The sequence below is a fragment of the Balaenoptera borealis genome (genome assembly GCF_965194805.1).
Source record: "Balaenoptera borealis genome assembly, chromosome: 19".
Classification (NCBI taxonomy): Eukaryota; Metazoa; Chordata; class Mammalia; order Artiodactyla; family Balaenopteridae; genus Balaenoptera; species Balaenoptera borealis.
In genome coordinates, this window is record NC_138878.1 from 35,923,099 (window position 1) to 35,936,584 (window position 13,486).

A 13,486-nucleotide genomic window follows, 5' to 3' on the forward strand; every position below is an offset into this window, starting at 1 on the left:
TCTCAATTATTTTCACTTTTGTTTCCATCATTATTGCTTGGTGCTTCTTAGCAGTACCAGCTACATCACTGCTGCTTTTACACTTGCTTCTGGACATCCTGGGCTTGAAATAAAGATCCTGTACTCCTGTACTCTATACAGGACTGTAAAGTACACAAAAGCACAACCACTTGTAGAGGATGCACGCACGTGACAATGTACACCAGACACTTGAACTAACTTATATGATTGGACATGTGAATGCATGTTCGCATCTTTGAAAGTTCGCAACTTGAAGGTTCGTACGTAGGGGACTTACTGTACATATTTTATTAGGTTTATACTTATGAATTCCATTTTTTTGCCATGCTAATTATAAATGGTATTGTGCTTTTAATTTCAAATTCCATTTGTTTATTCCTGGGGTATAGGAAGGCAGTTGGCTTTTTTGCATTAACCTTGTGTCCTGTAATCTTGTTACAGTAGCTTATTTCAAGAGATTTTTGGTTGATTAATTTGGATTTCTACATAGACAATCATGTCATCTGCAAAAAAGACAATTTTATTTATTCCTTCTTAATCAGTATGCCCTTTATTTCCTTTTCTTGTCTTATTGAATTAGCTGGGACTTCCAGTGTGAGGTTGAAAAAGGGTGGTGAGAGGGGACATCCTTGTCTTCTTCCTGATCTTAGTGAGAATGCTTCTTGTTTCCCACCATTAAGTATTATGTTACCTGTAGGTTTTTTGTAGATATCTACTATAAAGTTGAGGAAGTTCCCCTCTATTCCTTGTTTACAGAAAGCATTTATCATGAATGGGTGTTGGATTTTTGTTAAATGTTTTTTCTGCATCTACAGACATACCTTGTTTTATTGCACTTTATTGTACAATGCTTTGCAGATACTGCATTTTTTACACAATGAAGGTTTATAGCAGCCCTGTGTTGAGCAAGTCTATCAGTGCCATTTTTCCAACAGCATTATTTTTTAATTAAGGTATATACATTGTTTTTGTAGACATAATGGTATTACATACTTACTAAACTACAGTATAGTGTAAGCATTAATTTTATACACACTGGGAAACCAAAAAATTCATGTATGTTTTTTCTTACTTTATCCCTTTAACCTGTTAGTGTCTTTGTATTTAAAGTGTGTTTCTTTGTATTTAAAGTAAACAGCTTAGTGTTGGTTTTGCTTTGTTATCCATCTGACCATGTCTGCCCTTTGATTGGAGAATTAATCCATTCACATATGATGTAACTTATATGTTTGGATTTAATTTTTTTTTTTTTGCTGTTTGTTTTCTGTCTCATCAGCTTTTTATTCTTCTGTTTCTCTTTTTCTCCCTCTTTTGTCTTAATTACATGTTATTGGTACTATGTTTTAATTTCTCTTTTGGCCTCTTACCTTTATTTGTTTGCTTTTGTGTGTGTGTGTGTGTGTGTGTGTGATTGCTCTAGGAATTACGTTATGCAGCTCTAACTTATCACAGTCTAGAGGCAATATTGGATTAGTTCAGGAAAAATATAGGAATTTTGCAACCATCTAGTTCCCTTTACTTCTCCTAGCCTTTGTGCTATAATTAGAGTGATCAGCTTATCTCCTGATAAGTTTTATTTCCTAGTTTTAGCGCTGAAAGTTCTGTGTCTGGGCAACTCCCTCAGTCCTGGGCAAATTGGAAAGGTTGGTCATTTTTGCTATTGTTATCATCTTTGTTACATCTATAAATGTTATAAACTCAACAATATGATGTTGTACTTTTTGCTTTAAGTCAGAGGTGGGCAAAATATGGCTCTCAAGCAAAATATGGCTCCCATACCAAATCTGGCTCCTGGCCTGTTTTTGTAGGACCCACAAGCTAAGAATGTTTTCTGCATTTTTTTTTAAGATCAAATATTTTGCATTTTTAAAGAGTTACTAAGAAAAAGGAAAAAAAAAAATATGAGACACGAACAGTTATATGATCATAAGCCAAAAATATTTACTAATCTGTGCAAAAAAAGTCTGCTGATGCCTTCCTTAACCAACTATATATGTCTTTAAAAAAAAATAATAGAAAAAAATATATACACATATACTTATTTTAAATATGAGTAATTTGTGAAAACTGGAGAGCCCCCTCTTTTTTTTTTTAAAGGAGATTTTAGTACATTGTTTGGGGAGCAATCTTGTGGACCAACCAAATCTGTATTGTGTTTTATACAAATATGGTTTATGGACAGTGGTGGAAATGTGATCAGAGAAAGATTAAACAAGAGAAATATAGTTGATGTTGTTCCAGTGCCAATAAGCACTGCCAGTATATAGTATAAAAAGGATTTGGTAAGGTTTTCTGAAGTAAGGAAAACCTATTTAAACTCTAATTCTTAGCTTAAAATTAAATTTATTATGTTCTGACATAACTGACTTGAGTAATTTTACTTTGGAAGAAAATATTTCAATATTTAAAACATTTTCATTTGTTCTGATTAATAGAGTAAAAGCTTAGGTTTACATTGTATGCATAATATCTTCCAGTTTCTTCAGGTCAGAAACTATTGTAAATCCTGATATGTTTCACCTGGCAGAAAATAATCTTTCAGGACAAAAAAAAAAAGCCTATTTTTTAATATGCTGGCTTAAAGGTGAAAAGAAAATCTAAGGACAACTAGAAGTTTTTGTCATAATAAGAGCTCAGTTTCATTTGGAGAGAGCTAATTATGCTACATACATTCTTTTGAATATAATAAATATTACGTACGTTGAAGCACATTGTTTCAATTTTTAATGTAAATTCTTAAGGGAATATTCATGAGAATTTAATCAAACTTGTTGATTTAAAAAAAAAAAATTATTTATTTATTTGGCTGCGCCCGGTCTTAGTTGCCACATGCAGGATCTTCGTTGTGCCGTGCAGGATCTAGTTCCCTGACCAGGGATCAAACCCGGGCCCCCTGCATTGGGAGCACAGAGTCTTAACCACTGGACCACCAGGGAAGTCCCTCAAACTTGTTGATTCTTTTTTTTTTTTTAATAATGAAGCTGCTTTTCTTTTTTTTTTTTTTAATTTAGGGAAGGCTCTTTTATTTATTTATTTATTTTTATATTTATTTTTGGCTGTGTTGGGTCTTCGTTTCTGTGCGAGGGCTTCCTCTAGTTGCGGCAAGCGGGGGCCACTCTTCATCGTGGTGCGCGGGCCTCTTCACTATTGCGGCCTCTCTTGTTGCGGAGCACAGGCTCCAGACGCGCAGGCTCAGTAGTTGTGGCTCACGGGCCCAGTCGCTCCGCGGCATGTGGGATCTTCCCAGACCAGGGCTCGAACCCGTGTCCCCTGCATTAGCAGGCAGGCTCTCAACCACTGCGCCACCAGGGAAGCCCTGTTGATTCTTAAATGTGCTATATTCTCTTAGTAAAAAACTGAAGAAAGTAATATTATGTTATAGTTGAGGTTTTCTAATTTTTTAAAGGTGAAGTTTTTTCTTTCTAAACTGGATTAAGAAACAATTCTTTAAGATATAAGCTAAAAAAAATCGGAAACCAGAAAGCCATGTTTTGTTTCTTACTTTTTTTTTTGACTACACAACAAATAAGATTATTAGAATATTGCATATGAGTACTATGATGATTCTACAATACCTGAAGCATATCATATTAAGTTTTTCTATGTATTTTATACATAATATATAAAATCTTTAGAGTTTGAAGGAATTTTTCCATTTGAATATATTATCCTTTAAAAAATTTAGAAACATAGTTATAGAAATACTATAAGCAGGAAAGAGGTAGAATATTTCAGTTTCTTTGTAAAATTCTCTGCAGACCTGTATTAAAAATGTCGTTCAGAATCATCTAAACCAGTAGTCCTGAACCAGGAGTGATTGTGTTCCCCTGGGGACATTCAGCAAAATCTGGAGACATTTTTGGTTGTCACAATTGGATGGGAAGTGCTACTGACTTCTACTGGGAAGAGGCCAGGGATGCTGATAAACATCCTACTATGCAGAGGACAGCTCATCACAGCAAGTTATTGGTCACAAACAAAATAGTGCCAAAGTTGAGAAATATCCATCAACATCATTTATGCTTTTCATTTCCAAGGTGTGTCACATCTATTATTCATATAACTCAGAGTTGACCAAGTCCTTATGAGTGTATAGTATTCAAAATTATTGTTAGCCTTCTAGCATTTAAAAAATTTTTAATAAAATCTACATAACATAAAATTTACCATTTTAACCATTTTTAAGTGTACAGGTCAATGGCATTAAGTACATTCACAGTGTTGTATAAGCATCACCACCATCTGTCTCCAGAACTTTTCTTATTATTCCAACCTGAAACCCTGTACCCTTAAACAATAACTCCCCATTCCCCACTCCCCCTAGTCCCTGGTAACCTCTGTTCTACTTTCTTTTTTTTGTTCTTTTAAAATTAATTAATTAATTTATTTATTTATTTATCCTTGGCTGTGTTGGGTCTTCATTTCCGCGTGAGGGCTTTCTCCAGTTGCGGCGAGCGGGGGCCACTCTTCATCGCAGTGTGCGGGCCTCTCACTATTGTGGCCTCTCTTGTTGCGGAGCACAGGCTCCAGACGCACAGGCTCAGTAGTTGTGGCTCACGGGCCCAGCCGCTCCGCGGCATGTGGGATCTTCCCAGACCAGGGCTTGAACCCATGTCCCCTGCATTAGCAGGCAGACTCTCAACCACTGCGCCACCAGGGAAGCCCTGTTCTACTTTCTGTCTATGAATTTGTCTATTCTAGTTACCTCATGTAAGGGAAATCATTAAAATATTTGTTCTTTTTAGTACTTTTTGTGTATTTGTTGTTTTAATTATTACCTTAGGGTTTTTTGGTGTGTGTTTGTATGTTTTTTGTTTTCTTATAAAGCAGTTTTTTTTTTTAATTTGGAGAATGTTTTATTTGACACAGAGCAATCACATTATGAATTATATGTCTGCTGACAGTGATTTTCAGTTCTCTTTGTAATAAAGGATTGGAATGAGTTATTTATAATGTGGTTATTTTATAGCTCCTTTGAATCTAAGAAACAAAATAAAACAAGGACTTTTTCCTTATAGTTTGTTTCCAGTTTTACTTGGAAAAATGTAAAAACAATCTACATTCAAGGAATCAATTGATGTAGTGTTCCCACAATTGATATTATTAGCAAGTGATACTTTGAATTAAAAAAAGATCCTGGAAATGCAATGTTACAGCAAGTCATTAATATTTTCAATACAGAGTACAAATTGTAGTGTAATTAACTCTTGGATTAATAGTATCCAACTTGTCCAACCCATTTTACAGTTGTTTCTAGAGGAAGCTCTTTTTATAAATGAATTTGGTGGAGGTAGTAGTTGCTTGTTGTTGTTGTCTTGGAAGATGATAATTAGCTCAGTTGCAGGAATGTTACATTAAACATTTTCATTAAGTAATGGAAATCAACCTATTAATTGAATGTGAGTGTTTGTGTATCATTTCTCATTTAACCAAAACAGTCTTTGCTAGTTCTGAGTGAAGGCATATATGCCTTTCTTGGTGATATGTTTAATTTTAAATAAATGAATTGATACCTTTGAATTTTATTTGAACAAAGATGTAAACTGAAAAAATGACCAACATACCTATCTCTAGTATAGTTTCCTCTTTTCAAAAATTAACATTTTTATTTGTGATTAGAAAGAACCACATGATATACTTAATAAACTATGGACTTGGATGTATCTGGAGTAACAGTTGTGATTTAGAAGTCAGTTATCAAAGTTTTTTTCCTCTTAAATACAAGCTAGAGATCTGCTTTTTCAGTATTTTTACTGAAGAAAAAGAATTCTACCAGAATTTTAGTTAGCTTAGTGTTAATTAGTTTAGACAAAATGTTTGTATTCTAGAGTATGAGGCATCTTAAAAATACATGAATGTAAAGCACTACAGCTAAGCTTTATGCAAGAAGAACGGTAGGAGAATAGACTTCTTTACATATGGAATTGCAGTTTTCTGTCTGAACTTATTCTTGCTGGTATTTGAAAATCATTTCTGGTTTTTGGTGAGTAATTCTTAATTCAGGGATCATCATTAGTGAAATCTTGGGGGCAGTGTCTCTTCAAAAGCCTTTTTTTTTTTTTTGGCGTGGGATTGACGTGCTAAAATATGATGAAATGCCTGAATAAGATCACGGTGGATTGTATCATATCGATACTCTGGTATTATACTCTAGTTTTACAGAATCTTACTGTTGGGGGATACTAGACAAAGTATATAAGGGCTGTCTCTGTAGTATTTCCTATAACTGCATGTGAATCTATAATTTCCTTTAAACAAGAAGCAATATGATGAAAGACCAGATTTATTTTCCCACCTGCAGCAACCATAAAAAGCAGATGAAACATTTAAGACAATGGTTTTCAAGACACTTGACATTAGGCAATGTAGGGTAGTGACCCTGAGAATTGAGAAACAAATTAGGTGAGCCCTATGATTGCCCTAGCTAACCACCTTAAGAGAATTCCTGGCTGTGGCACAGGGAAAGGAAACTCAGGAGTAGTATGGCAGACGGAGCTAAGAGTTGAGGAGACGGAGTTAAGAGCTCAGAGAGATCAAGGAAACAAAAAGCTGAAACAGGTCCACAATTTAACTCTATCAGAAATCCAAAATTTCCTATTAGGTTTTGTGCAATGAAAAGATAAAAGGTCTCTTATTGCCCTTTTTGCCTCTACAACATAGGTTCTGAGTTGACTTTAATATATACCGAAGTATACCAGTTGGCAAACCTTCATGGCCTTAATACTGGGGCTCAAATTATAGTTATACCTGGGATCCCACCAAATTTAAACAAGATACCCCTATACTTTTAGTAGAGTTACCACACAGAGAGAACTATCAGAACTACTGCTTTGCCTGAATTCCCTATAGTCATAGCGGCTACTGCCATAAAATATCCCATAGTGGGCATGGATGATCTGACCTATCAAGTAATACATTAAAAGTAAGTCTATGGCACTCACAATTGGCTTGACCAAATGGGACCCCACGGACTTCCCCATCTCCCCCAGTTAAAATAGTTAATATGGCTCAATAAAAGTTAAAACAGGGCCTTGATGAATTGAAACCTGTTATTCAAGACTTATTTAGAGAAAGGGGGGTTATCTTCACTGCTTCTCCATTTAATAGCCCAATTTTACCTGATTTTTAAACTTAGAAAGAATGAATGGCGCCTCACAGTGAATTACTACAACCTTAATGCCATGGTCCTACCTGTTAAAGCCTCTATATGCACTATTATTGAAATTACTTACTCTTTCCAATCAATATCTCATAAATACCTTGCATAGATTTGACTAATATGTTCTGGCTAGTGCCTATTTCCAGAATCTCTCATTCATAGTTTGCCTACACCTTCAAAGGAATATAATACACCTTTACCTATCTACCTCAACAGCCCTACCATCGCACACAGTCTTTATATGCAAGATCTTAAAAGTATCCAGCTTCTTACAGAAGCATAGGTATGACATCACAGTGATGTCAACCTCCAAGGGGACTGATTTGACACACTCAATTCAGGATATACAAATAACAAAGGATTTCACAAAAAGGGCATGGGCCATTGCCCCACACATAATGCCATAGTACAAAGCCCTGCCATCTTGGTTAAAGTCTTGAAAAATTATTTGGTAAGCTGGGACAGCTCTGTCCCTGATACTGTCAAGAAATAGCTGTTGACTCTCTCACCAGTGTTCAAATAAGCCTAACATCTTTTGGGCTCTTGAAGACAACATATTCCTCATTTACAAATTTTACTTAAGCCCAATTATGCTATTACTTACAGATACCTTGAATGGAGACCCTATAAAAAAATGCTCTAGAATCTGCCCGAATTGCAAAAAACAGTCAACAGCAGTCACATTAGTGCCCCAAAGACCTTCACTGTAGAGGCTTTAGCAACCTCTTTCTACACCTCCTGAAGTCTCTAGGCTACCCATTATGGCCATAAATTGTCTGTAAACTTTTGATGCAAGAAACTACTCTCGTTGATCCCATGCTATACACCATTAGCAGTAATTGCTGGTTACATACTGATTTTCCTGGCAATTAGAGGCTTTTATAGGCCCTGAGCCCATGACGCTCCCTCCTTAGCCGCCTATTATGTCTTGGGTCATGGAAGCGGTACCCTGTAAACTCAGTACCTCATCAAGGCCTCCTTGCCAAAACAAAAGTAGTACCTACAGTATAGCCAAACCTGAGCTCTCTGGCATATCCCACCTATAGGATGGGTTGGTCTCCCTTGTCCTCAGTCCTTTGCCAGATGCCATAATGCTGGAGGATGTCACCCCTCTACTGGACTCTTTAGATACTTGGGGAGCCCCTTGGGATCAACTGAGTGAATACTAAAGGGAATTTGTACAGTTTTGGATGGTATCACAGTTGATGGAGCACATGGGAAAGCTGTTGCTGTTAATTCCTTAAGCAGGATGTTCCTGATCAAGGACAGGATCCAAGGGTCAGCACTACTGGCCAAACTTCACTCAATTATCTTAGCACTAGATGCTCTGGCCAACAGTCAGTTCTCTCCGCATTTTTACTGACTCTTGGGCCATGGCCAATAGTTTGGCTGTCTGGTCCTGCCAGTGGCAGCAACAACTCCTTACTCAAGGTTGCCCCTTTGGGTAGAAAGACTTCTGGGAATCTCTTGCCTCACAAGACACCCAATATTAACCAAACATTTCTCCGCACATGCTAAAGCCACAATACAAGGCCTCGCTAAGACATTCCTTATTCCTTCTGGAGTTCCATACATTATCCATAGTGACCAAGGCACTCATTTCACTTTTCAAAATACACAATGCTGAGCTGCTGAACAAGGCATTCGGTGGAACTCTCCCCTTCTTTACTAGTCTCAAGCTACCAACCTCATATAGTGCCAAAATGGCTTAATTAAACAAGTTCACATTCAATTAAGTAGAATGTCATCAGTTAAACATCAGTAGTGAATTGTAATAAAATGCCCAACTCCGTTTTTTATATTTGATTGTTAACAGCTTTGAAGCCCCAGCACTTCTTTCCCCTTCTGTCCCACATCTGGGGAAATTGCTAAGAAAGCTCAGGTACTCTCTTCTTTAATGCCAGCAGAAAGTTCAAACCGTGTAAGCCACAGCTTCTCACATACAGGAACCCTCACCCCAGTCCTTTTCCCTAACTATAATAAAAACAGAGCCAATCTCCTTTCTCTGCTCTCAAGCCATTTTGGACCTCCTTGGGAGCCTTCCCTGTACTCCCCAAAAAGCCTCATTATGAAAGTCTTTACATACCCTCCAGGTGCATGGATGGGATCGTCAGGGTCAACATCTGAACCGAATTTTGGATAGGAGGTCCATTCATCTCTGTAGCGTGAGCACAGTGGTAGAGAAAGGATATTTTTTTTCAACAAATGGTGCTGGAACAATTGGATATGCATATGCAAAAACCCAGAAAACAAAACTTTTTTCCCACTTGTTTTTATTGTGGTAAGATACACATGACATAAAATTTATCTTAACCATTTTTAAGTATACATTTTAATTAAATTTTAAACTATGAATCTTCTAAAAAATAGTAAAAAATCTTTGTGAACATAGTTAGGCACATGTTTGTTAATTACACACCAAAAGCATGATCCATAAAAGAAAAAAATGATAAATCTGACGTCATCAAAATTAAAAGTTCTGCTCTTTGAAAGCCACTGATAAGAGGACTTGTATCCAGAATAGGTAAAGGACTCTCAACACTCAATAATAGGAAAACAATCTAATTAAAACATGGGCAAAAATTTGAATAGACACCTCACCAAAGTAGACATATAGATGACAATAAGCACATGAAAAAATGTTCAACATCGTTAGTCATGAGGGATATTACTACAATGAGATCCCACTACCCTGCTAGAATGGCTAAAATTAAAAACTGAACCTACCAAGTGTTGCTGAGGATGTGGAGGAACTAGAACTCTCTTATACACTGCTGGTGAGGATGTAAAATGATACAGCCACTTTGGAAAATAGTTTGGCAGTTTTCTTAGAAAGTTAAACACTTACCTACTATATAATCCAGCCAGTAGCTCTTTATCCAAGAGGAAAGAAAGTGTATGCCTATACAAAGACTTGTATTTGCTACATACATAGCAGCTTTGTTTGTAATAGCTAAAAACTGGAAATACTCCATATGTACATCATCAAGTTGATGGATAAGCAAACTGTGGTATATCCTTACATGGAATAGTATTTAGCAATGAACTTATTACATGCAACAATGTGGACAAATCTCAAAATAATTATGCTGAATGAAAGAGGCTAAACAAAAAAAAAAGCATGTACTTATGATTCCACTTACGTAGAACTAGAAAATTCAAACTAATCTATAGTAACAGAAAGCTGATCAGTAGTTGCCTGGGGATTTTGAGGGGGGGGTATTAAGAGGGAAGGGTAGGAGGGGGGATTACAAAGGGGCATGAGGAAACTTTTGGGTCTTATGGATATATTCACTATCTTGATTGTGGTGATAGTTTCATGGGCATGTACACATATCAAAACATATCAAATTGTACATTTTAAATATATGTACTTTATTGTATATTATACCTTAGTGAAGTTGCTAAATGATAAAATAGTTTTTTCACTTAAAAAATATGTAAAAATCATGGACTACTTCAGGTAGTAAAGAAATTTAGAAAAGAAACAGAAACCTGCAGGGCTTACGGGATTTGTTCAAGGTCTTTCCTCAAGCAGAGAATAGGAGAACCTATGTCTCAACACCTTTTCTGTAGTCTTCCATGTTCCTTTCCCTCAAACTGGCTATTGTGAATTGTCCTTTTGCTGTAATTGGCACTGACCCTCTTCCCCTCTCATGTTTGAATTCTTAGACTTATTTTCAGTTCTGTTTTATTATCAGTAATCTATTCGTGTCTAAGTCTTGTTCCTTCCTCCCTTTGAAATCTCTGTCAAATTTTTTTTTTTTTAATACATTCTCTGTGCCAGCACTGCAGAACGGGCCATTGCAGAACGGGCCAAGAGCCTCTCATTCTGGGATAAATGTAATATTTTTCTAACTAATCCCTTTCTTCTCATCTAATCCATGTTGTAACTATTCTGAGATTGACATTTTAGGAAATGAACTTTGTACTTCACATTCTTCCCCTGGCCATTCACATATTGAACATTTACTATATGTGTGGAACTGTAAAGGAGAATGGGAAGGAAGTGATTTTTATCTCAAATAATTTTTGAGGAGGTGGAGTTTAAATATAAATGTGATTTCTACCTTCAAGTTACTATTGTTTAGTTGAAGAGACCACATAAACACTTGAGAAGTTTAATAAATAGTAAAATAGTAATATTTTTTTCCATTTTTTTCCCCTCTAGGTACCTGTTGCATGTAAATCTTGTCCCTGTGGTTATGTATTTATTAATAGGAAACCTCTAAAAATAAAACACTCAGAGAAATCATCACCTTTTACAGGTAACCGTGAGAGTTTACCACTTTTTCATCTTTTATGTATCTATTATATAAATTTAAAATTAATTTTTGTGAGTTAAAATTTTTTTTGCTGGTTAAATTATAATATTAGAGTCTGTTGAAGTATGTCTTTGGCTTTTATTGATACAGTATATCAATTTATGATGATTTGTTCTTTATCCAATTTAAATGTTAACTACTTCACAATACTGATAAACTTTGTAACAAATTTTAGTGAGAAATTTAATTTGAAAATGTTAACTGGAAGAAAGAGAACTTTGGTTTTATTATTAATATAATTTTTTAAAGTACCAGTTATCTTATTCCGTTTACTGAGTTAGACTATCTAAAATATTGCTGATTTTAATTTTGAGTTTATAGCTCTCTCTTTAAAGTTGACAAATCTAGATTTATTCAATAAATGTATTCAGAGAAGGTGGGTTTTCGTTACTCTTTTCTTTTTCTGTGATAAGATCAGATTTCTAACAGTGAACCCCAAATGGGAGTAGATTTATCACAAAATTTATTGTGGCTAACATGTGCCAGGTACTGTGTATCTTGGGCATACAGCAATAAATCTACTCCCAAAACAGGTTCAATGCTATCACAGTAAAGGAAAATATATATAAGAATATACATATGGAATATATAGGAAAAATAGCAGCTAGTAATAAGTGCTAGGTAGGAAATTAAAATAGGGAACTGTTTTGGAAGATGACTGGAAGGTGACTTTTGCTTGAGTAGTCAGGGAATGCATCTCTGAGGAAGTAATATTTTAGCTAAGATCTGAATAGATGAAGGGGCTAAACATTAAAACCAGGGAAAAGCAGAGGGAAAAAGCAAAGGTAAAAGTTCTAAGGCTAGATTTATTCCAGGAGTGCAAAGTTGGTACTATGGGGGAGGAGAAATTTCCCCTCCTTCCCCTCTTCGTTCTTATGTCTGGCAATTAAAATGATATAAGGCAGATTAACGGGAGAAAATCAAGTTTATTACATGTGCATGGGAATCTACATAAGTATAAAGAACTTCACAGAAGGCAAGGTGAGGTATGTATATATTCTGGACTAGGGAGAAGGCCATAGGGGTCTGAAGCTTCAAGGGGAAGTAAGGTAATTCACAGGAAGATAAAAAGAGTTAATGTTTGGTTAACAAATGTTTGCCCAAAGCTAGTGGGACACAGAGAGGAATTTGATCAAATGTGCTTTGCTAGGTTCCTCCCTCTACCACACCTAATACTTAACTATAGTTATCTATGGTGATAGCTTCTTCCTGGGACAGGCTTCATATCTTAAATTCTTTTAGGCATTTAAGAGGGAAGTTCAAAGTTTCTTCCTGAGCCTTTTGTGCTTTGATTGTTTTTAGCTCAAAATAATCCACATGTCAGAGTGGCACATTTGGCCCCATCAGTATAATATAAGGAAATCTATTAATATCATATGTCATATTAATAAGTATAAGGAAAAAATCTGATCAGGTTATCTCTATAGATGCTGAGAAAGTCTTTGGCAAAATTCAGTACCCATTCATAATAGAGACACTCAAGAAAGTAGGAATTGAAGAATACTTTAACTTGATAAAGTATATATCTTAGTGTTAAAGTTAGTGTTTTACTTAAATGGGGAAACACTACAGACATATCCATTAAGATCAGGAACAAGGCAAGCATCCCCACTGTCTCCACTACTGTTCAGTATTATATTAGAAGTAAATTCGCCAAGGCAGTTAAATAAGAGAAATCAGTAAGAGGCATAAAAGAAGTAAAACAGTAACTATTTGTAGGTCATAGTGTACATGGACCCCAGAGAATCAGTAATAAAACTAACTCAAACAGTGAAAGAATTCACTGAAGGAGCAGGATTTAAAATTAACAAACAAAAATCAGCTTTCATAATGCAGGCATACCTCATTTCATTTTGCTTCGCTTTATAGAGCCTCACAGATAACTGCATTTTTGTAAATTGAAGATTTGTGGCAACACTGCATCAAACATGTCTTTAGGTGCCATTTTCCCAAAAGCATTTGCTTACTTTGTGTCTCTGTG

General features: G+C 35.7%; 1 protein-coding gene across 1 annotated transcript in view; it reads left to right on the plus strand.

Moving 5' to 3' along the window:
* Window positions 1-13,486, plus strand: part of LOC309617712 (uncharacterized protein) — a gene marked incomplete at its 5' end in the record, with an annotated part of 49,379 nt that overhangs the window by 19,952 nt on the left and 15,941 nt on the right. The window contains one exon of the mRNA XM_082370230.1: window positions 11,352-11,454. Within this exon, the coding sequence (XP_082226356.1) occupies window positions 11,352-11,454 (103 nt within the window). The remainder of the gene's footprint in view (window positions 1-11,351; window positions 11,455-13,486) is intronic.